This window comes from Entelurus aequoreus, linkage group LG03 (assembly GCF_033978785.1).
Source record: "Entelurus aequoreus isolate RoL-2023_Sb linkage group LG03, RoL_Eaeq_v1.1, whole genome shotgun sequence".
Lineage (NCBI taxonomy): Eukaryota > Metazoa > Chordata > Actinopteri > Syngnathiformes > Syngnathidae > Entelurus > Entelurus aequoreus.
Genome location: NC_084733.1, coordinates 66827352 through 66852979, shown reverse-complemented (window position 1 = coordinate 66852979; position 25628 = coordinate 66827352). Strand labels below are relative to the sequence as shown.

Below are 25628 nucleotides of genomic sequence, written 5' to 3'. Positions count from 1 at the left end.
ATAACGCTTTTCAAAACAAAAGCAGCACCGTTGTATTGCACACTCGAGATAGATACTTTTTAAAATGTATTTTGTAATTTATGATTGGCCTCACGCGGGCCGGACAGGGACTTACAAAGGGCCGGATGCGGCCCGCAGGCCGCAGAATGCCCAGGTCTGCTCTAAAACATGTAGCTCATCCACCGTATATTAAAGCTGAAAAAGATAAGGCTTTGCGCCGAAGTAGTTGTCATTGGTTTTGAAAACATCTGCCATGGTTGGTGGTAGCAAATACAAATTGTGCTCTCTGCTGCTGTTGTTGACGGAAGTAGCATTCCATATTTTCTACTGCTCGCTAGTGTTACCATATCTGAGTTATTGTGTAGAAATATGGGGAAACAACTACAAATTTTCTCACCGGGTTACAAAAAAGATCAATTAGAATAATACATAATGTTGGATATAGAGAACATACAAACCCTTTATTTATTTAATTAAAAATATTGAAATTTAATGACTTGGTGCATTTGCAAACATCTAAAATGATGTACAACGCAAACTATAACCTGCTACCCAAGAATGTACAACAATTCTTCTCAACAAAAGAGGAGGAATATAACCTTAGAGGAAAATCTAATTTAAAACCTTTGTATGCACATACAACACTTAAGACCTTTATAAAAACTGTATATGGAATTAAATTATAGAATGGATTACGCAACGAAATCAAACAAAGCACTAATATGATTAAGTTTAAGAGTTTGTCCAAACTACCGGTACAAGTGTTCACAAAGTACAAAGAGGAACAATTATCATAAATATCTCGAACATTAAAAAAAAGACAATACTGATGTATTTAATAGTTGTTTACTTACTTACTATTTTTATTTATGTATTATTTATTTATTCACTGTTCTGTTACAAATAGAGAACAAAGACATGGGATAAGACTGCTATGATATGAACAGAGGTAGGATTTAATAAGCTCTGCTTCCTCCTACTTCTTTTTGGACGTGCTGTAATGAAACAACTGGAAATTTACTTTGTAATCGTATTGTATGCATGTTCGACATATACTGAATTGAACTGAACTGAACTGAAATGTAAATATGAATAATGGGTTGCAGCCTCGGCAAAAATGCCTATTTAAGTCAAGGTTTGTACACTTTGAACACAATATAAAGTTCTATTCAGTATTTTATATCAAACAAACATTACAAAGATGTGATGAATCGACTGTCTTAATCACCAAGCTAAAACAACGATAATCTGAAATGTCCTGGATCTTATAGTTCATAAACCAAAAAGTTTGCAAAATAGAGGGGTTCATAAATCAAGGTTCCACTGTACTACCTTTGCCTCTGTGTTGTTCATGTTGTTCATCACATATTCTTCATCACATGTTATTCATCACTTATTTTTCATCACACGTTCCGCGTCACATGTTCAACATCACACGTTCATCACACATTCTTTTTCACATGTTGGCCGGCACATGTTCCTCATCACAACTGACAGATGGACTCTGAGTCTTCTCAGCTATGTTAGTTGGAAATGATCCAAATAAATAAGGAAATATCAAGTTCCATGGTGCAGCTTGTGACTGACTGCTGTCAGTTGATGCCTAAGTTAGCTGGGACAGGCTCCAGCGACCCGTAACAGAACAAATGTACTTACACAAGCTAATTTTTGCCGTGATGGACTTGGGTTCAAGTACTCCTTAACATTGATCAATCACGTTACAACATGTTGATTTGTCCCATCACATTTCTACTCTGCTGCATTTGTTTCTGACTTTGTGAATTAGATCAGTTGCTCTGATTATTTAATTTGTGCAAGATGGCAGCTGTACTTGTGAGAGGAGCATTAAATATATGGCACATAGTCGTTACACACATACATTTAGTCACAGGTGAGCAGGCGTGTTGTGGGTTTGACTTTTACATGATACAGGGTTTTTGTATTTTATTGATATGAATGTGTTCTTTACTATCAAGAACCTGCAAGGGAGATCACTTTACAGTCAGTGTACGACTCGGTTTCATTGGGTGCATGTAGTGATGCAGGGCCAACTCTAGATTATTAAGCGCCCCAGGCGAGAGTGAATTCATCCAATATAGTAGTATTAATACTGCCTGAGGCTGAGCCAATCAGTGGTACGGTCTTGAACAGTGTGCTCAGATTGGTTTGAGCTCATTTAGTGGCCAATATACTTTAGTGTTGATATTTTTAGTTAATCTAGCCATTTATATGCTTGAAAACCCTTCAATTTAAATCAATAATTAGTTTAAACAAAAAATATGTGATAAGAGTTAAAGGCCTACTGAAACCCACTACTACCATTAATGTAGTCTGATAGTTTATATATCAATGATGAAATCTTAACATTGCAACACATGCCAATACGGCCGGGTTAACTTATAAAGTGCAATTTTAAAATTCCCGCCACACTTCCGGTTGAAAAACTCCTTTGGATATGATTTATGCGCGTGACGTCACAAAAGCAACGGAAGTGGTTGGACCCCATCGGACCCGATAGAAAAGCCTCTTGTTTTCTTCAACAAAATTCCACATTATTCTGGACATCTGTGTTGGTGAATCTTTTGCAATTTGTTTAATGAACAATGGAGACTGCAAAGAAAAACGTTGTAGGTGGGATCGATCGGTGTCTTAGCGGCTAAGTACAATACTGTAATATCTGTGATATTTGCATTAGTGTACTGTCTTTAAGGGTTTGGGGAACGCGCATGCGCGAGTGAGTTGGCGGAGAACTTGTGTGTGTGAGCGTGAGTTTTGGCTAACAGCAGCTCGTGTATGTGTGTGCGTTACTTTTTGAACTACAACCAGTTACCGCTTTTTAATAAAGCGATTGAGCAGCGCTTCCTCGTCTGTGTGACTCCTTCTCAACTGCGGGGCATTACAATACTTACAGCAACACAACAAGTACTACTTACTACGCCTAGCCGATGCTTGCCGCCAAACCCACGGATGAAGTCCTTTGTCGTGCCGTTGATCGCTGGAATGCAGGTGAGCACGGCTGTTGATGGGTTTCTATCTTCATTTGAGAACGATGCTACGCGCTAGCTCAGTAGCTAAGTGTGTCACCGATGTATTGTCTTGGAGATAAGTCACTTTAAATGTCCATTTCGCGTGCTCGACTCTCATTTTCAAGAGGATATAGTATCCGAGGTGGTTTAAAATACAAATCCGTGATTCACAATAGAAAAAGGAGAGGGTACATAGTTCTGTGAGGTCTGGTTGCTAAGTTAGCTTCAATGGCGTCGTTAGCACAGCATTGTTAACCTTCGCCAGCCTGGAAATCATTAACCGTGTATTTACATGTCCACGGTTTAATAGTATTGTTGATTTTCTATCTATCCTTCCAGTCAGAGGTTTATTTATTTTGTTTCTATCTTCATTTGAGAACGATGCTATCGCGCTAGCTCAGTAGCTAAGTGTGTCACCGATGTATTGTCTTGGAGATAAAAGTCACTTTAAATGTCCATTTCGCGTGCTCGACTCTCATTTTCAAGAGGATATAGTATCCGAGGTGGTTTAAAATACAAATCCGTGATTCACAATAGAAAAAGGAGAGAGTACATAGTTCTGTGAGGTCTGGTTGCTAAGTTAGCTTCAATGGCGTCGTTAGCACAGCATTGTTAACCTTCGCCAGCCTGGAAATCATTAACCGTGTATTTACATGTCCACGGTTTAATAGTATTGTTGATTTTCTATCTATCCTTCCAGTCAGAGGTTTATTTTTTTTGTTTCTATATGCAGTTAAAGCACGATGCTATCACGTTAGCTCGTAGCTAAAGCATTTTGCCGATGTATTGTCGTGGAGATAAAAGGCACTGAATGTCCATTTCGCGTTCTCGACTCTCATTTTCAAGAGGATATAGTATCCGAGGTGGTTTAAAATACAAATCCGTGATCCACAATATAAAAAGGAGAGTGTGGAATCCAATGAGCCAGCTTGTACCTAAGTTACGGTCAGAGCGAAAAAAGATACGTCCATCACTGCCTCTCAAGTCGTTCACTGTAACGTTGCTCATCTACGAATCTTTCATCCTCGCTCAAATTAATGGGGTAATCATCACTTTCTCGGTCCGAATCTCTCTCGCTCCATTGTAAACAACGGGGAATTGTGAGGAATACTAGCTCCTGTGACGTCACGCTACTTCCGGTACAGGCAAGGCTTTTTTTTATCAGCGAGCAAAAGTTGCGAACTTTATCGTCGATTTTCTCTACTAAATCCTTTCAGCAAAAATATGGCAATATCGCGAAATGATCAAGTATGACACATAGAATACATCTGCTATTCCCGTTTAAATTAAAAAAAATCATTTCAGTAGGCCTTTAAGCTGCACGCTTTGAAGCGCAATATGACGAGGGACGAGTGTATCACTCCTTGTCTTTCATAATGTGTTGATGCTTCTGTATTGTTTGGTGCATCACCAGATGTGTGCATGTAATCAGGCCAAAAAGGGGGAGGATCATCGAACGTAAGCATCGATCAGAGCGCTCCCATCAACCAAATGTGCATGACTTTAATTGTGAAGTGGGCTCAGGCACAATACGATTGGCCTCGTGTGACTACACTGTGGATTGGTGGTAGCTCTCCACTGTGACTATAAATAGTACAATTTGTCTATAACATTGTTAACTATACATATCATTAACTCTGCATAACATTGTAAGCTTATTCAAATTTAAGAAAACAACACACCAGCCTTTCCTCATCTCCCACCATGTTACAGTGAAGCCAAGTGCTACATACACTTGATCATATTCTGGTACACAAAAAAAAGCATGTTCCCCGAGGTCACATGCGCCCCTTCTGGCATCGCACTGCCCCTTTATTTGAGAAGAACTGAAGTAGAACAAGGAAACAACTGCAGAGCACGAAAACCATGTATCAACATGGTACAGCTACTGAAGTAACCGACACCATCATGTGGCCCTGCCTCATGGTTGTGGCCCTAAACAACCACATAAAGTGTGTATGGCAAGGGCCAGCCCTGGATGTTGGTCACTTTGAAGGCTTGGACATCGTTCTGGTTTCCTTACAAATGATTTCTTTTTTAACACTTTGATTTTTCAAGATGTTACTTTTTGATTTATATTTCCATGATCATTTCATTTAAGCATTACAATCATTGCCATCAATCTAAGAGCAAAACGAAAACTTTCACTTGTTCTCCACTCACCACGCTTTTTTTGGCTGCTGCACCCCAACCACCTCCTCTGTCTTTGTGCCACAAAAACATCCGCTCACTCTTGCCTCACTTCATCCTCTCGCCCATCCAAGGATGATGAAGACGATCACTCGACTCCACAAAGCCATGATGGTGCTGGAATATTTCACCAGTCACTCCTGGGTGTGGAACACCGACAATGTCACCATGTTATTGGGAAACATGAGCTCCGACGATAAGAAGGTAAGAGTGTGTATTTAATCCCATGTTGTTTTCTAAATAGTCCTTTTTATAAATGTATCACCAGAACATTTGTATGGCCAGTACAGAGGTCTGTCGATTATTGTACTTGTAGTATACATGAATTAGTCTGCTGTAGAGGTTACACTTGGAAAAGTTTGAGCATGACAATAAACCAAGCAAATATTTACTAATACTAACCTAAACTAAATAAATAAAAATGCTCTATACCATCCATTAAGGATTCAGCTGGGAACATTACACACGTTTCTGAGGAAATTAACTCTTATCTTTAGAGACTTTTACAGAACCTTATATACACCCCAGATTGACCCATCTCTTTCAAATATTGAGATAATAATACAGACTTACCTAAATTAAATACAAGGCAGGTATCAAATTTAGATCTCGCTATTTCAGTAACTGAAATTCATGATGCCAAACAATAAAGCACCAGGGCCTGATGGGTTCCTGTGGAGTTCTACAAAACATTCTGGTCGCTGCTTGCTCCAATATTTACAAACATGGCTTTAGAGATTAAAGAAAACTCCTTCCTTCCTCCAAATATAAATTCTGCTATAATCAGTCTCTTGCTAAAACCTGATAATGACCCCACACTTCCGTCCAGTGACCGGCCAATCTCCCTGATTAATGTTGATCTTAAAATTACCTGCAAAGTATTAGCTCAAAGACTAGAAAAAGTCCCTCCATATATAGTACATCCTGATCAAACAGGTTTTGTCAAGGGAGACAATCGTCCAACAATGTTCGCCGTTCACTCAATCTGATAGACTATCTGTTATTCATAATCTAAAAACCGATGTTGCTTCATTAGCTGCTGAAAAAGTGTTTGATAGAGTGAATTGGAATTTTCTCTAGGTACTCCACAGAAATTTAGATTCGGAGACTCATTTATAGCATGGATCAAGGTTCTATATAGTTTTCCTACAGCCTCAGTTAGAACTAACAGCCAAATTACTCCAAGGTTTCATTTTATGAGGGGCACTAGGCAAGGTTGTCCACTTTCTCCGTCACTGTTTGTTATATTTATTAAACCTCTTGCAACCGCGATTCGCCAGCATGCAAATATTAAAAACACCCATACTGCAATAAAATAAGCCTTTATGCTGATGATGTATTACTTTTCCTACAAAATCCACATTCTTCTCTTCAAGACACAATCTCACTCATTGATAAAGGCAGTTCTATTTCAGATTATTCCATCAACTGGTCCAAATCTAGTGTTAACTTTTAATTTTGACTTTCAGAGCACCTCATCGATTCCACTGCCCATAGGGAACATTAAATACCTGGATATCAATATTTCTTCCACCTTGACAGACCTGAATCACCCGATCTTAAAACCAATTGAGGATGATCTGGCACGTTGGAAGACACTGCCCAACGGAACGGTTTCTACCATGAAAATGATGGTCTTACCGAGGGTTAATTATCTTTTTTCAATGATTTCCACCAAACCTTCTCAAATTTGGTTTAAATCACTAGACTCACACATCAATCAGTTTCTTTAGAAAAATAAACCAGCACGAATCAGCCTTAAAACATGACAAAACCCAAGGAATATGGGGGTCTAAAATTCCCAGATTTTTCCCATTACTTCCTTGCAAATAAACTACATCACATATTAAAATGGATAAATCCCAATTTATTAGATAATTTATGGTTAAATATTGAACAATCACTCAGCCAGGAGATCCCAATTTCTAACTTGCCCTGCATTGGCCAAATTCTTTAAAAACACAACTGCTTTAAAAGTATTAATGTACGCACTACCTTTAATAGCTTGGTGGGAATTTTTGAAAATAACTGGGTCTCAGATCACGCCCTATTAATTTACACCTATTTGGAATAATCCTGATTTTCTGCTTAACAAGAAACCATTGAACTTTCCAACACGGTATGATAAGGGAGTCAGATGTCTTGGAGATATCATCAATGGAAACAGTTTGATCTCTTTTAAAGATGTAATGACACAATATGCAAAAAATCCCAACAAATTCCTAGAATATATATAGAATATAGTGTATGGTAATTTCTTGTACTAGTAGTATTTTATTGTAGTTTTCTGTAGTAATACAAATTTAAATTGGATTTTTATTGTAGTTGTAATACGTGTAGTAGTGTAATTGTTGTTTCTTGAAATTGTTGTAGTTCCTTGTAGTTGTAGTACTTGCAGTAGTAAACTTGAAGTTTGTTGTACAGTAGTTTTAATATTTGTTGTGTATTTCTAATTTCTTGTAGGTGCAGTAGTGTACTTGTTGTTCTTTGTAGTAGTAATAGTGGTACTTGTAGTAGTGTACAATTCACTTGATGACAAAGATGTCCATGTTGTCCTCATGTGTGCACATCACATTGTTCTTGTAACTCATTGTTGGGTGTGGCGGCCATGTTTGACAACTTGGGTTGATTGTCAAACTTTTAGTTCATTCCAGTCTTGTGCTGGTCTACAATCTTTGACATTTCTTTAGTCTTTCCCATGGTAATGTAAAGGTTTGAACGGTGTATTTTATACACCTGAGCTGAGATTAGGAGTACTTTCTTAAAGGGACAGTATTTACAGTGGAACCTTGATTTATGAACTGAAATGGTTCTTGAACAGGGTTCGTAAATTAAAAAGCTTGTAGAGTGAGGCGTGCCTAAATCGAGGTATTTGTGTATTACATGGACACAAATGGTTTGTGTGGTCACAATACTTATTTCACTCATTATGTTTCATGTCAATTTTTCAGGAAAATTCAACACATTCTCCAATGTTTTTCAATAATATTGAGATGTATGCACTATGTGTACATGCAGTATCTGAGAAGGCTATATTTTTTGTTAATATTTCTTAATGTCACTGCTGCAGGTGTTTAATTTTGATGTTCGTCAGCTACACTGGGCAGAGTACATGGAAAGTTACTGCATGGGCACCAAAAAGTACGTACTCAATGAAGAGCTGTCAGGTCTGCCTGCTGCACGCAAGCACCTCAACAGGTAAGCATGTTCCCTCCTTTGGTCCTCTCATTTCAGAGACACTTGGCATCAGAGGGTTGTTCTTGAACTGGGAATCTACTTAAACAACAGGAAACAATACTTTAAGATAGGATAACAAATGTCTACAGAGCTGAATATATCGTGTGGCGTACGTACCCCAGGGATCCATACGGGGACCAAAATTTGTTCAATATTTACATAAACAACATTTGTAAAGTTACAAAGGACTTAAATGTAGTATTTTTTGCAGTTGACACAACTTTTTGTTTACACAGAAGTTACTACAAATAACAGAAGAAATGAACAAATTAAAAAGATAGCTTAACAAAAACAGACTATCTTTGAACCTCAGTAAAACAAAAATAATGCTTTTCGGTAACCGTAAAAGAGAAAGTCAAACACAAATACAAATAGATGGAGTAGATAGTGAAAGAGTAAAAGAAAACACATTTTTGGGTATAATAGTAGATGATAAAATGAACAGGAGATCTCATGTAAAATATATACAATATAAAATAGCAAAATACATAAAAATAAATAATTTCATTAATCTCTTGGGTGAACCATAAATTATTTATTTATTTATTAGAACTTTAATTAGTGTATATGTGTGTATGTCTAATATTAATTTATGTATTTACTATTTGTCTACTTACTTATTGTGTATTAATGTATTTATTCATTGTTTTGTTATAAACATAGAACAAAAACATGGGATAAAATTGCTATGATATGAATAGGGGTAGGATTTAATAAACTCTGCTTAATCGTACTCCTTTTCGGACATGCTGTAATGAAACAAGAGGAAATATGTGATGCATTACATTGTAATTGTATTGTATGCATGTTCAAAATAAACTGAAACTGAACTGAACTGCACTCTTCAAATAAACATCAATATTTTTCTCCTTTTGTAGGCTCAGGAACATCCGTTATACTTTCAACACCACCCTGCTAGTGCTCATTTGGCGCGTTTTCATCGCCCGCTCTCAGATGGCTCGAAACATTTGGTACTTTGTGGTGAGCCTGTGCTTCAAGTTTCTCTCCTACTTCAGAGCCTCTTCCACCATGAGATAATAAGCACTGGTTCAAATGAGAAACATCCAAACTACTCAATGAACGCCAGCACCTGGCATCCACAGCCTTAATGTTCTAATCTACCACTTTTATATTCATATTTCTGTCACGTCATACAATTAGATTATTGACAAGACTGGAAATCAAACTGCCAAGCCTCTTATGTTTCTAGTTTGATACTTTTTGTACATTAAAAATGCTAAAAGCAGTCCAATATTTATAACATAATCAAAAATTAGTGTTATATCTCATTAGTAATACAATCTTTAATTTTTGGCCTGAAAATGGCCCCCAGGCTGCACTTTGGACACCCCTGCCTTACATAAACCAGAACATTCCCTAAGATATTTATTGGTACTATTAAGTTACATCAGCATCACTTGCTAATCAATCTTTATGTTGCTTCATTTGGGACACTTTGAAATTGCCATATCTTATAAGTTCATAAGTAGTGTGTGTCATTGTGACATGAGATACATATTATATATGTGTGTGAGTGTGTGTGTGTGTTTGGTTTGCTTTTCTCAATGTATGTGCCAAGAAAGGTAAAAATTAATCATGCTTGTGATGCATTTGCCGCCATGTTTTTGATATTATCCATGTAGTTCATCATGAAATCTTGCAAGTTGATGCTTTATCCTGTTTGCTTAACAACACTAACATGTTTGTTACCTCGTTAATGTCTGCCTTGTCCTCTGACACGGCTGAAAGCACAAATACAACGGAGGCCGTTTAAGTCGACAAGTGGACCAACTCATCAAGTCCTGGTCCACCATGTTCTACTTAGTACTAAAACAGCGGCCCTCGACATACATGATCATGGCTTATGTCGACATAAAACGTGAAAGGGTCAATTTTTTTTTTAAATGACTTAGTTGAACTTCATCAGATTTGTGGTCATGTGAAAACCAATAAAAACAAAGGAAGAAAGATAGGAGAGGCGACACAAACTGTCACTTACCTTCAAAACTTTGAATTTGGACTAAAGTGCATATGTATACATATATATGTATATTTATGTATACGTACACATATATATGCACATATATACAGTATGTATACATGTACAGGCCAAAAGTTTGGACACACCTTCTCAATCACAACACTACTGATGGTCCCAACCCCATTGATAAAGCAAGAAATTCCACTAATCAGCACACCTGTGAAGTGAAAACCATTTCAAGTGACTACCTCTTGAAGCTCATTGAGAGAATGCCAAGAGTGTGCAAAGCAATAATCAGTGCAAAGGGTGGCTATTTTGAAGAAACTAGAGTATAAAACATGTTTTCAGTTATTTCACCTTTTTTTTGTTAAATGCATAACTCCACATGTGTTCATTCATAGTTTTGATGCCTTCAGTGACAATCTACAATGTAAATAGTCATGAAAATAAAGAAAATACATTAAATGAGAAGGTGTGTCCAAACCTTTGGCCTGTACTGTATATGCATGCATATATATATATATACATATATATATATATATATGTATATGTATGTATGTATATATATACACACACTACCGTTCAAAAGTTTGGGGTCACCCAAACAATTTGTGGAATAGCCTTCATTTCTAAGAACGATAATAGACTGTCGAGTTTCAGATGAAAGTTCTCTTTTTCTGGCCATTTTGAGCGTTTAATTGACCCCACAAATGTGATGCTCCAGAAACTCAATCTGCTCAAAGGAAGGTCAGTTTTGTAGCTTCTGTAACGAGGTAAACTGTTTTCAGATGTGTGAACATGATTGCACAAGGGTTTTCTAATCATCAATTAGCCTTCTGAGCCAATGAGCAAACACATTGTACCATTAGAACACTGGAGTGATAGTTGCTGGAAATGGGCCTCTATACACCTATGTAGATATTGCACCAAAAACCAGACATTTGCAGCTAGAATAGTCATTTACCACATTAGCAATATATAGAGTGTATTTCTTTAAAGTTAAGACTAGTTTAAAGTTATCTTCATTGAAAAGTACAGTGCTTTTTCTTCAAAAATAAGGACATTTCAATGTGACCCCAAACTTTTGAACGGTAGTTGTGTGTATATATATATATGTGTATATATATATATATATATATATATATATATATATATATATATATATATATATATATATATATATATATATATATATATATATATATATATTTAAGTGGTAGAAAATGAATTGATATCTATACATAGATATAAGTATACGTATGTATGTATGTATACATATATATGGAAGATTCTCTGGCGGTAGATATCTTCTATCGTCCTTTCTGCAAATAACAAAAAACACTCACAGGGATTAGAACCAAATACCGTCAGAACCCCCGGTGGTGATTCTAGTAAAACTGAACGGTACCATATTTCGATAACTTTGTTGCACGTGACATCACGTGTGGTTGCAGACTGCACAAACTCAAGCACTTGGTGGGCAAACAGACATTAGTCGTAGCGGACTGTCCCTATTTAATGTTGTAATTTTCCATATTACATGTATTTACACATGAACACTCACAATAAGTACTGAAAATTGGTATAATTGAGTACCATATCGATTTAAATCCCTATGCACCCATTTGAATTTTGCACAAACACAGGAAAATAAGTCAACAAATCCTTGATGTCACTTATGTCTCTGGACAAAGTCACAAGTAAATTAACAAGCAATAGTGTACTCCACCTTCTGCCCGAGTGCCGCTGGGCTAGGCTCCAGCAACCCCCGCGTCCCCGAGAGGGACAAGTGGTAGAAAATGGATGGATGGATAGTTTCTGGTTCAGTCGACAATCGCTTATGTTAAAGCCAGTCCGAGGAATGTCGATTTAAACGTGTTCCACTGTATTTTCCCGCTTGTTAACATGCTGTCCTGTAAATGTCCTGTTAAGGATTCCAAAAATAATGTATTGGTCTGCTATTTCCACACTTTCTAAAGAAGTGTTTAGTGCCTACATGTTTGTCAAAATGTGAATAGTTCTATTTAGCTACATTTCAAACTTAGAGCTTGTATTTTTGTAACAATTGTGATTTTCCTTTCTAATCAATAATCTACCACAATAACACATTTCAGTGCTTTAAATACTGTAACCGACAAAATGTCGACTGTTCTTCACATTTCAAGTTACAATTTTGGCATTTTTGGGTCAATTAAATAAAATAACTCTGAATATGTATGCTTGTTGTATTTTTTGTTGAGGGTTTTCAGGTTTGTTGGGATTTTTGAATTCTGCCAACAAATTGTTGAGGTTTGTTAAAGAGCACAAGTAACCAAAGCATAATTTCTACTTTGAAAGTGTCTCATAGTTCATTAAAGGTAAAAGCATTAAAGGGTTCTATCATACATTTAAAACTTCATACTTAAGTTTAACTTTTGAATGAAGTACAGTGGCTTAAACTTTGGAAGTGGTCTCCAGCTTCAGGTATCTTGGCGTTCATCTATCCAGGGAAATCATCTTGAGCCACGACACTTCCTGTCTGTCAAGATGGCACACCAGCGTCTCTACTTCCTCAGGAAGCTGTGGTGTGTTGGACTAAAGAGCTTCATCCTTAGGAGCTTCTACGCATGTGTGGTGGAAAGCATAACAGTGTGGCACGGCAGGAAAGTAGGCTCACACAACTTCTCTTTTTGTCTTGTATTTATTGCACAAGATGCAACCCAAACATACAACGTGCACCAATTTGTGTCTCTTCTCTATTCTCAACAATACTCAAACGCATTTCTTCCCACAATAACATGTCACTTCCCGTCCCTCCCCGAAAATCCCGCCCCCCAGCCAAAGCCATTGGCTAGATCCTCGTAGCCAACCGCTACACCACCCCCCTCTTACAAAAAGTCCTCACCCTCGACAACATGGTAACATCACAGTAGCATGTAAATTAAATCAGTGTAAACAGTGTAACTTTTACATCACAGTAGGTTCACAAACACCTTTTTTTTCTTTTTAGCCTAATGACAGCAAACAAAGTCTTGCAAGCAGCCTTGTCTGCCGCCTTGGCCGTTACCTTTAAGTCAACGAAGCTGGGACAACTGGGCAGGGTCTAACAGTCCCGGGGAAGATGCTGGAGGGGGCGGGGGACAAGTGTGGTGGCGAAATCGGTTCCTCTTGGGACGTAAGCAGGGAACTGGGAGGGGGCTGGGCGGGCAAGGGAGAAGTCACCTGTGTATCCGAGGCGGGGAAAAGGAGGATGCCCCCGGTAAAGAGCCAATCTGTCCCTGCGGAGGGCCAACTTCCCTCCCCGAGGGGGAAACTGGACACGGTACACAACCTCTCCAAGCTTCCCCGGTATTTTACAGGGCCCTGTCCATTTGCTCCTGCTCTAAGGTTACCTCTCGCCGCATGAAACGGCATTTCTCTGAGTGCAGTTAAGGGCCAGTGTCTATTACATGCACTGCCAAGTGGGTTCTTCCCACCTCACTCTCGTTCATTGCAATACTGTCATGGAATTCCATCAAAAGCTGTATCAGCTTCCTGTACTGCTGCTTCTCCAGGCCTCCGTACTCCTCTCTCCACACCCCTCCTGGTAGGGCCATAGGGGACAGCTGCTGGCTGGGGTCCGTGGGCCACCATGGGCTGCCACTTCCGGGTAGCAAACACATCTGACTCACCCCTCATTGGCTAAAGGGGGATGGCAGGAGTAGTCTGGGGAAGTGGGCGGGGGGCCAGAAGTTAGGGGACCGTAGAACCCCCCGGGGAAGTTAAGTGTATCCCTACCCATGTCCAGCAGGCACCCAGTGTCCTGGAGGAAGTCCAGCCCTAAGACACAGTAGTCTTGCATGTCCACCATCCAAACTAGATGGGAAACTTGCTTGCCCCCAAAACACAACCACATGAATAAGAAAACAAGATATAACAACTGGACAGCAGAGTTATTATCAGCTTACTGGTTTTTAGATGTTATTATTAACCAAATGAACAATTACTACCATGTGAACACACACAAGTACCGGTTTCAATTCACAGGTACAGTTGTTGCGGTGACTTTCTTGTGGGGTCTGGCTGCTGGTTTGGAGAATCCTGCACAGCATCTTGCACGTGACAGCATGAGCTGTGTGCACGTGCATTGCGTCGCACGAGCACGTACTTTAGCACACGCAAGCAGGTGTCAGCAATCAGCTGTAATCAGTGGTGCTTCCACAGCCATGCTTAAAACACTGCACCTTTCATTTGACTGGTGTGCAGCAAAGGTGGGAGAGCAACAGACAAACACTTCTCCAACTAGAACACTGTGTAGGAAAATGACTCAAAAACCTTAAATGACAGACGGTAAAACCCGTATTTGTTCATCCTTGTTGTGAAAAGTCACTTTGGATGAAGATGTTCAGGAAGAGCTTACTGGTTATGAGTAAAATCAATCAATGAAAGTTTACTTATGTGTACAGCTCCACTAATGGACATTGGAGTGTTACTTTCAAAGGCAAAATTAAAGTATTGCTAGAAACATAATTGTATACGTGACTTTATTGTATTATATGTATAGTACATGTTCCAAAAAGAAAAAAGCATAAAACACTACCAGAATTAGAGATATTACAAGTCAAAGTGATGAAGCTTAGTGTTACGCTCATGACTTGGTGTAACTAAACATTACCCTATAAGATGAAGGCAATTGCATTTTATTGATATTTGAAATGTATTCAATGTTTATAAATGAATGTTTAAATATACTAAATGTAAAAAAGGGAATAAATATTCAAAATAAGATCATTAAATTAAATCTAGTTTGGTTACGCCATCATGAGCGCAACACAAGGTTGTAAAAGTTTCAACTACAATTCTAAATAAGATGTCAAAAGCAAACTGAAATCAAATACACACAGCTTAAAGATTGATCAATACCTATTTAAATTCAGTAATACATAAATATGATGATTTATCAAAATATTTAAAAAATATACCTGAACAGAACGCTCATGATGGTTACACCAAAAAGTAACTATGAATCGCGTTTTTCCAAGTTTTTGGGGCATTTTTATGCTATTTCCAAGCATCTCCTTTTTATTATCGTTGATTTTAAATGATGTGGCTCAGCTCCCACATCAGGGCAAGAAAAAACTCACCCCAAAGGGATGACAATGAGAAACCTTGGAGGGGACCGCAGTGTATCTAGCATAATATTGTGCATAAAAAATGGACTTCATAATTACCTCAGTTTAAAACTTGCTGACAGCATATTTGTAACTATTCAGATGTTTCACAAATATGTAAATAAATGCCAAGTTAAATGTAGTCAATTTGGGATTAAATATTAAAAATGTGATTAAAAGGGAATTGCACTTTTTGTTTTAGGAATTTTGCCTATGGTTCACAATCATTATAAAAGACATGACGACAGATGCATTTTTTAATGCATTCTTCCTCGTAAATGAATGTAAATAAAAGTCTGCCTACAGTGGAGCCAATGGAAGGTCCTCTATTCCGCCCATAAACCCCCTCCCCTACAAAAAAACCCATACTTTTTTAAAAATTGTGTCATGTCCAGGCTGCACATGACAAACATTTAAAAAGTCCAACTACTCAGGCAAATCATATTGTTGTAGATGCCCATATTTGCTGTACAGATTTACTTTACAAAAGAAGTGTGGGATTCTCTTGTTGCCTTATTTGTATTTTACTTTATTAAATGGATTTATATTATTAATGTTTGGCGCAGCCGGACCGGAGCAGGAGGGGATAGAAATAGAAAAAAAGGAAGACAGAGGGGGAAATTGCGGGGAAAATGGGGGGATAAGACCGAGATACAACAACAACAGAACAGCATCAGCAAATAGGATATGTACAAATATGATACGAATAGTGATAGCAAAGAAGCAGTTAGTGAAGTAAATATTAATAACACAGAAATGACAATGAACATTATTACACTACAAATGGAGCAATACAAATACCAATAGAAATAGTACTATTGATAATGAATATTAATAATTACCTCTATTACCAACAATGCAATTGTTTCAAATGCAACAATACATACACTACCGTTCAAAAGTTTGGGGTCACCCAAACAATTTTGTGGAATAGCCTTAATTTCTAAGAACAAGAATAGACTGTCGAGTTTCAGATGAAAGTTCTCTTTTTCTGGCCAGTTTGAGCGTTTAATTGACCCCACAAATGTGATGCTCCAGAAACTCAATCTGCTCAAAGGAAGGTCAGTTTTGTAGCTTCTGTAACGAGCTAAACTGTTTTCAGATGTGTGAACATGATTGCACAAGGGTTTTCTAATCATCAATTAGCCTTCTGAGCCAATGAGCAAACACATTGTACCATTAGAACACTGGAGTGATAGTTGCTGGAAATGGGCCTCTATACACCTATGTAGATATTGCACCAAAAACCAGACATTTGCAGCTAGAATAGTCATTTACCACATTAGCAATGTATAGAGTGCAGAGGTGTGGACTCGAGTCACATGACTTGGACTCGAGTCAGACTCGAGTCATGAATTTGATGACTTTAGACTCGACTTGACAAAATGTAAAGAGACTTGCAACTCGACTTAGACTTTAACATCAATGACTTGTGACTTCACTTGGACTTGAGCCTTTTGACTTGACATGACTTGCTACTTTCCCCAAAACCCAAAGCTTAAAAAGTTATTTGGGAGCGCTCCGTATCTTTCATTTTGTACGTGTCTGTCCATCAGCGTGTGTGCTGCCTGTCAGCTGGTGTGCTGTCAGTACAACAGCCAATCAAATTAGTTATACGTTGTTTTCATCACACAGCATTCATCCAATCAAATTGCAGGACAACCACCGAACAAGAGTTGTCAAACAATGCGGCAGAGAGAAACAATTATGCCAAAGTTGGTTTCGTTCGGGTACAAAAACTACGACTTGGTCAACAAAAAACGAATTGCGTATGCAAATCACGCAGTTTGAATATTACAGACGGAGACGCAACAACTTCCAACTTCGTTCGACATTTGAAGTTGCCCAAAGAAGGGTAAGTTTTGAATGTAAGATAACGTTTATTGGCTAAGTAACATGACTTTTATTTGCTGTGTAGTTAAATCAGTGAGGCTGTAAACTCACTGCTAACGTCATAACCATAGACATGTTTTAAGGGTACGCAGCATCGAGCGCTACTGCCTACTGGCGCAGACGAGACGCGGGGCCGCCATCTTGGAGTGGTGATCCGCTCCACTCAGTGCAATTCATTTGTCAGGAGCAATGAACTGTCAGCGCATTTAATTCATTTTACCTCACTGAATACCACTGATTTTCACGCAGTTTTTTGTCATACGTGTAGCTATGATAACGGACACATGTTTTGGCAAGTTTTATTATTCATAGTTTGCTTAACAGTAATATAATATTCTTATACGCTATAAGTGACTAGACGTCCGAGATCAAAACTGGGAATATAATCCCAGAGAAGGGGGAAAAAAACGGTAAGCTATTTTTAAATTGAAGAAACAATATGATTAGGTTATATATACATGCGTATATCCTACATAAACAATGTATGAATACATTAGATATCTATATATCTTAGGGACCTATAGACTGTATCTCTGTTGCTGCAGCAGCAGAGAGTTTATTCTGTCTTGACACTTTGTATTGATATTTTGTATTACATTCTTCCCTTAAATGATAATGTTTACAGTGATTGTTATGTATGTATTTTTATGTATGTCGCTTTGGATAAAAGCGTCTGCCAAATACTTAAACATATATAAACACCTGAAAGTCTTTATATCAGCTAAAACCACCAATTTGTTTCACTACATTCAGAATAAAACCAAATGATGTTTTACCCAACAATGTTAGTATTTGAATATTGTTACTTGAAGACTTATTCCTGGTTACAATTATACTGTTAAGAAAGTATTGTCTTATATTTTGCCTAAAATGAGAATGCATCATAATCAGTGGCGGGTGGTGAATTTTGTTTTAGGTGGGGCTGAAAGTTTGTAAACCAAACCCCTGTAGGGGCGTCATCCTCCCCCAGAAGATTTATTTGTGATTTTCACATACAAATATTGAATATCTTTGCTCGTTCTCAACTCTGTGGTAATATTATTTTCATAAAATACAACCAATAGTATGTTAATGTTTGTTTTTGCAAATGTGTTTATTCTGCAAAGGAATGAGTTAAATGTTTAAAATTGTTTAAACTATTAAAATGACTGTTAATAGTGCTATTATGAATTGCAATGTCAGCACTATTTTTTTTCTTGCAATTTCAAATGCACTTGTTTTAATAAATAAATACAGCGTTTTAAAAGCATACACAATCTGTGTAAAAATATTAGTCTGTGATTAAAAGGACTTGAAAGGACTCGAAACTCAAAATGCAGGACTTGGGACTCGACTTGAGACTTTCCAGTCTTGACTTTGGACTTGACTCGGGACTTGCCTGTCTTGACTCGGGACTTGACTCGAGACTTGAGGGCAAAGACTTGAGACTTACTTGTGACTTGCAAAGCAATGACTTGGTCCCACCTCTGATAGAGTGTATTTCTTCAAAGTTAAGACTAGTTTAAAGTTATCTTCATTGAAAAGTACAGTGCTTTTCCTTCAAAAATAAGGACATTTCAATGTGACCCCAAACTTTTGAACGGTAGTGTATATGTAATGATAACTTGAAATACAAAAGAAAGCAGATAAATGGAAGAGAAGAAAGAGAAGAACACTATTAACCTTGTAGATTGTTGTAGTAGAAATAGGTTAAGCTTTGTCAGTGTGCCATGTGTTACCCAGTTTCCCCTAAGGGAACAACAATAATATATGTTTGATGCAACGTGATTATATGCGTGAATGTATGTATGCATATGTGCTTGTATATGTACAGTATGTGTATATATGAACACTATGTGTACATGTATGTTTGTACAGTGAATGTATATGAGCACTATGTGTATATGTATGTTTGTACAGTGAATGTATATGTACAGTATGTGCATATGTATGTTTGTACAATTCAAAATTCAAGATGCTTTATTGTTGTCCATTCTTCAACATGTACAAGACACATAAGAACTGAAATTTAATTTTCGGCACAGTCCCACTAAGAGCAGACATACGTTACAGGGGAACAAGACGGGACCGCCAACGGATCAGCCACTTACGGCGCTTCTTAAAAAAGGTGGGAAAAAGGTGACATTGGGAAAGGGGGAAGAGTAAAAAAAATATCAGTCTAAGGCTGGACCCTCAGGAACGGTCCAGACTGAGTCCGAGGAAAAAACCTCACATAGCATGGCACACATAAACATGATACATGTAATCACAACAACTCGCAACAGAGGGAGGGGGGGGGGATTTGGGGCCCTGGAGGCCGGCTGCCGCTATAAAGCGCTAGCTACTCAGCCATCCACAACCACGGAGGAATTAAGCAGTGGTGAAGGTGTTGATTGGGGAAGGGGCGGGTGCGTGCATGTATGCCCAATTAACTTGGGTGAGATGTTGAAATGTTTTTGTGGACTAGGGCCGATCTCAAAGTTCGACACCAGGTGTTATTGAAAAAAAGGAAGGTCAAAAGCGTCCATCGTTGAGGAGTCCTCGGGGGAGTTCTTCAGAACAGCCTGTTCCTGATAGCATCAAGGCCATTCAAGGGAGTCAAATCGTAGATTAAGATGTTGTTTTCTTCGATCAGTCAAAACAATGACCTGCCTGCTCTGTGTGTCCGTGCTGGATCTCTCAAATTCAATTTAATTCTTCCTTCTCCGCAAGCTTCTCCAAGATGAGATCCATGTTGCGATTCAAATCAGAAATCGCCACAGTCTGTGTTCCCACAGCCCGACCCAATCCTTCCATTGCGATGAACAGCCGTTGGGCTCCTTGAGTGGCTGCCATCGTCTTCCGAATTTGACGATACACCAGAGCAATGCCCAGCCCAATCAGCAGGTGCCCCGCAGTGAATGTATATGTACAGTATGTGTATATGTATGTTTGTACAGTGAATGTATATGAACACTGTGTATATGTATTTTTGTACAGTGAATGTATATATACACAGTATGTGTATATGTATGTTTGTACAGTGAATGTATATGTACAGTATGTGTATATGTATGTTTGTACAGTGAATGTGTATGTACAGTATGTTTATATGTATGTTTGTACAGTGAATGTGTATGTACAGAATGTGTATATGTATGTATGTATATGTACAGTGTGTATATGTATATGTACAGTATGAGTATATGTCAATCAATCAATCAATGTTTATTTATATAGCCCTAAATCACAAGTTTCTCAAAGCTCTGCACAAGCCACAACGCCATCCTCGGTACAAAGCCCACATAAGGGCAAGGAAAACTCACCCCAGTGGAACGTCGATGTGAATGACTAAGAGAAACCTTGGAGAGGACCGCATATGTGGGTAAACCCCCCCCCCCTCTAGGGGAGACCGAAAGCAATGGATGTCGAGTGGGTCTGACATAGTATTGTGAAAGTCCAGTCCATAGTGGATCTAACATAATAGTGAGAGTCCAGTCCATAGTGGGGCCAGCAGGAAACCATCCCGAGCAGAGACGGGTCAGCAGCGCAGAGATGTCCCCAACCGCTGCACAGGCGAGCGGTCCACCCCGGGTCCCGATGTATGTTTGTACAGTAAATGTGTATGTGTGTATGTACAGACTGTGTATATGTATGTTCTACAGTGAATGTATATGTACAGTATGTGTATACTGTATGTATGTACAGTGAATGTATATGTACAGTATGTGTATATTTATGTTTGTACAGTGACTGCGTGTGGATGTATGTACCGTGAGTGTGTGTGTATGTATGTGCTGTTTTTGTGTATGTATGGGGGAGCGTATGTATCTTTGTATGTGGGTAAGTACCAATGTGTGCGCTTATGTATGTATTAATGAATGAATATACATATGTGTATATATGTATGAATAATTGTGTGTATGTGAGAATATGTGAATTTGTATGTACAATATATTTGTCTCCCAGTGTGTGCGGCCAAAGCCACCCAGAAAGCCCAACTCAAAAGCAAAGGAACAAGGGAACACCGGCCCAACGCAGCCAGGCCAGCCAGCCAGAGGCAAAAGATAGGCGCGCATGGGAGAAGCAGGGGACAGCCAGCGAGAGACCACACCCCACGTGGGAAGAAAGGCGGGACGCCCCGCCCTGAGGGGCCCAGAGTATATATATATGTATGTATTGTTGCGTTGACCAGCATTCCTCCAATGGGGAATTCAAATTGCTAGTCTCTCCCAGATTCTTTTTATGGCAATAAGCTGATGTTTATATTCAATCAACAGGCAGTAATTGGTATTTTGTGGTTTATTCTCTAAGCTTAGAGGACAAACGTGAGACCAATCTAGCACACCCCCGTTCCCTCGCCCGGTCTAGCTCGGTCTTCCCTCAAACCCCCGGGAAGTCCTGTGATCTTCCCTCTGTCCCTCGCCCCCACTCCCTTTGTTTAGACTACTCCGAGTTATCTCTACTCTGGCACATTCCAATCTAGAAGGCCGACACCTTACTATGAGACTCAAAAGAAGGAAGAATACTAGCTATTCTTTATATGACTATAGGAGTTTAGAAAGAAGTAACACTTAAATATGGATATGATTTTGATCTGTTTCCAACAAGTCCCCCTTTAAGATGTTCTAATAAGATCTTTATTACTTGTACAAAACTTATAAAGCACGCCCCACATTAAAGTCTTAAAGTTACCATTTTGCTAGACCCCCTTTAGTGACACTTAGCACAAGGGGCTGTGCGGTTCTGGATGGTCTCGAGGGAGGTTGTTCAGCAAGTCCCTCAACTGTGTCACGAGTCAGGTTGGTTAGTCTTGTAGTAGAATTTCTGACCTTTGACCTATATTGCATGTCTGTCAAGAATGTACGCTCATTTAATTTCTCTTCTATTCTGTGCCAGTGGGACAAAAGTGAATATTAAGTCGTGCCAACCTGTCTACAGAATGTGTTGACTGTCTTAAGGATTCGAGTTGTTATGGAACAGATATGGAAAACAAAAAGACATTGACGCACTAGATAACAAACAATGACGCACAAGAGACATATAAAAAATGGCAGAAGACCGGAACTCGACAGTGATTTTGGCTTGTGTGTGTCTTGTTTACTCCGGAGTAACATGTGGTCTGTCTGCACGGCCAACTTAATTCAACCTGCACTTCTGATAATGGTTAAATACATTTGTTGTACTAAACTACTTTTGTTGCCTGCTTAAGCTTCGGACAATCCACTACACAAATTGGCGTCAGGAACTAGGATGGTCCAGAACTCTGCAAGTCAACATCCGCTCCCGGCTTCTCTCTCAGGCAGACAACGCTTGCACGCGCGCATCTAATACAAGGTAAGCTATTTTGCTTATTGTGTAAAAGTTATCTGTCTGAAGAGAAACGGGATCGGTAAGACGAAAACTGAATTTTTTTTCATAAAAGATAGGTTTAGTCAGGTTCTCCAAAAACAACCTGGAATGGGGTAAATTATGGTTGGATTGAGTTGTTTTATATGTGATCATTTGTCTGTGTGTTTGTTGAAAACTTGTGATTTCTTGTTTTTAACATAAGGGGATTGTTGATAGAATTTTGGTGGTTTGGAGTGTTTTTGAAGCGTAGACTATGTGAGACGAAACATTTCTTTTAACCTCTTCATCCTCTGTCGTTGCTGGCAGAGGATGCTTCTTTCTGGAAGTGCATCAGAATTAGCCAGAGTTGGATACAGCTAAATTTAAGGCATGGTTTGCTAACTGGTGTGACATTTGGCCCATACAAATTTATGAAGTCTATGAATGTGCGACATATCTCTCTATGTGGAAACTGCAGCGGTGGAAAAGCCTCATTTTGGGTGACCGTTTGGTGACTCCGGTAAAGGAGATCAACTGAGCTGTATTTGTCACGACGTTCTGTTTAATTGGCTGCAGTATAGATGGGTAGAGATCGCGCTCCATATGGTAGAGCTTTGGTGGAGCTTTGGTGAAGCTTTGGTGAAACTGTATGGAACTGACCAAAACATGATGACTGTAGAGCATTGGGTGATTATCAGTGACTCTATGGTGCTTTTATGCTGTTGCTGTGTATTGGACAGGGAGTAAAACCAGGGGCTGCTCCGCTGAAACGGGTTAATCGCCGTTGCATGAGTAATGAAGGGACCTGTGTTTGTTAATGAGACGGCCGATTCCACAAAAGCACGCGTGCATTAGTTGTTTATATTTGTCCGGACAATGGGGTGGTATTGTAATTTAACAATGTGTGTGTATAATGATGAATGCTGAAATGTGTGTGTATTGAGTGAGTCAGTTTATGTTGGTACATTTAGATATATGCGTAATTTAATAACTTTTGTGTAGCACCTGGTTTCTTATCTGGTTTAATTCCCCCCCCCCCTCTCTCGCAACCTCACTTCACGCTTTTTCTCACAGCCCCGCTATCTGTAAAAGTTGGGAAATTGTCTAAAATGTGTGTGCGTGTGAGAAAGTAGACAAAGTTTATGTACAGAAAACATATGAGTGAATGATCTATCCATTTAATTATCTTATTCCGCTCTCGGAGGTTGGATCGCGGGGGCAGCAGCCTAAGCAGGGAAGTCCAGAATACCCTCCTTAAACTTGACAATTTGTCCATCTAAGAGTGAATGATAAATGTTGTTCTTATTATTAAGGTTCTGATATGATACAGCTGTGCTTCTGGATGAGAAAAATAGTTGTCTATTGCATTTACTTTTAACTGTGCTGGTGATTGTAACTGTGTGACACTGTGGTTTGAAAAAAAAAAAAAAGGAGGCCCTGCTGGAAGACATTTTAAGATAAGGGATGTGTGCGTGTGACGAGGCTGTGTGAGTGACAGCTGCGTGAGGCGTGGGCCGAAGAGGTGTGACACTGTTAGCATAGCATTGAGCTAGGTTAGCATTGAGCTAGGATAGCATTGAGCTAGGTTAGCATTGAGTTAGCATAGCATTGGATTAGTTTAGCATTGAGCTAGGTTTAAAGAATAAATAAATAAAAAACTATATATATATATATATATATATATATATATATAGTGGACAGCTGTACTCAATCTGAAGAGAAGGCTGACAGGTTGGTTTTGATAATAGGAAAAATAAAATATACTGTATATGAATAAATAAACATTTAAATATCAATACATACATTTGGACTGGGACATTGAAGCATTGTTAAATTCATTAGTCATTAATTATGTGTGTAATATACTGTATTGAACAGCCTTGCTGCTTATCTGATCCATCCAGTTCCTGTGTGGAATTTGAGACAAACACACACACACACACGCACATCATAGAGTAGGACACATTGTAACTTTGAATTAATAGTTATACAACAAATAAATTAATAATATTGAATTTAAATTTGATAAAGATAAATTGATTATACATTGACATTTTAATTTTTTTTAGGAATAAACACACAATAAAATAAAAGTTAAATTTATATTCTAAAACATCTAAGGGTATCTGTGCAAACTGTGAAACATAGAGTCTGAAGAAGTACAGATAAGAGTCGCCAACTCTCAGCGCCATAGTCAAAACAAAACGTAGAGAAGCGTTAAACAAATTCTAATCAGAAGGAAGACAGACCAAAAAATGAGAACTTAAGTAAACGGACAGCAAGTAAACCAGAAATAATAATGTAAATAAATAACAAAGAAAGCAAATTTCTATGTGACATTGGTGCATGTAGAATTACAAGTAGAGAATAAAACAAAATGGAAACAACTGTCTGCAAGATGAGCATGACGTCATGAATTGTGCTCGGGTTGACAATAGATAGATAGATGAACAGATAACACGTTATTGATTCCTTCAGGAGAGTTCCCTCAGGAAGAAGAAGTAAAAAGTAAACAGTAACTAATAAGGGTATAAATGGAAACAAAATAGACAAATATTACAACGAGAATAAAAAGAGAACAGTAAAACAAGAATATAATAAGAGAAACTAGGCATTAACGACCATGATATAAAAAAGTATTTTACTGTTATTGTTTAGCGACAATTCAAAATCCTTTATAAATATAATTATAGAAGAATAATTCTTCAACAAAATAAATATTTAGAATTAAGTTCACGAGCCCAGATGGATCTCTATTACAATATCCAAAGAAGGTTGATGATTGATTATATATATAGAAATCTTTATTATAATTTAATCACTTGTTTAATTTTTAAAACGTTTTAGTTATTCTTATATTTTTTTGTCCAAATAAGTCAAGTA

The 25628-nt window shown here is 38.2% G+C and overlaps 1 protein-coding gene across 2 annotated transcripts in view; it reads left to right on the top strand.

Moving 5' to 3' along the window:
- Positions 1–11570, top strand: part of far1 (fatty acyl CoA reductase 1) — a 66373-nt gene extending 54803 nt beyond the window's left edge. For both annotated transcript variants that reach the window (XM_062042524.1, XM_062042523.1), the window contains exons 11-13: positions 5291–5420; positions 8287–8414; positions 9332–11570. In XM_062042524.1, coding sequence (XP_061898508.1) covers positions 5291–5420; positions 8287–8414; positions 9332–9491 — 418 coding nt within the window. In that variant the 3' untranslated portion in view covers positions 9492–11570. The remainder of the gene's footprint in view (positions 1–5290; positions 5421–8286; positions 8415–9331) is intronic.
- The last annotated feature ends 14058 nt before the right edge of the window (positions 11571–25628 follow it).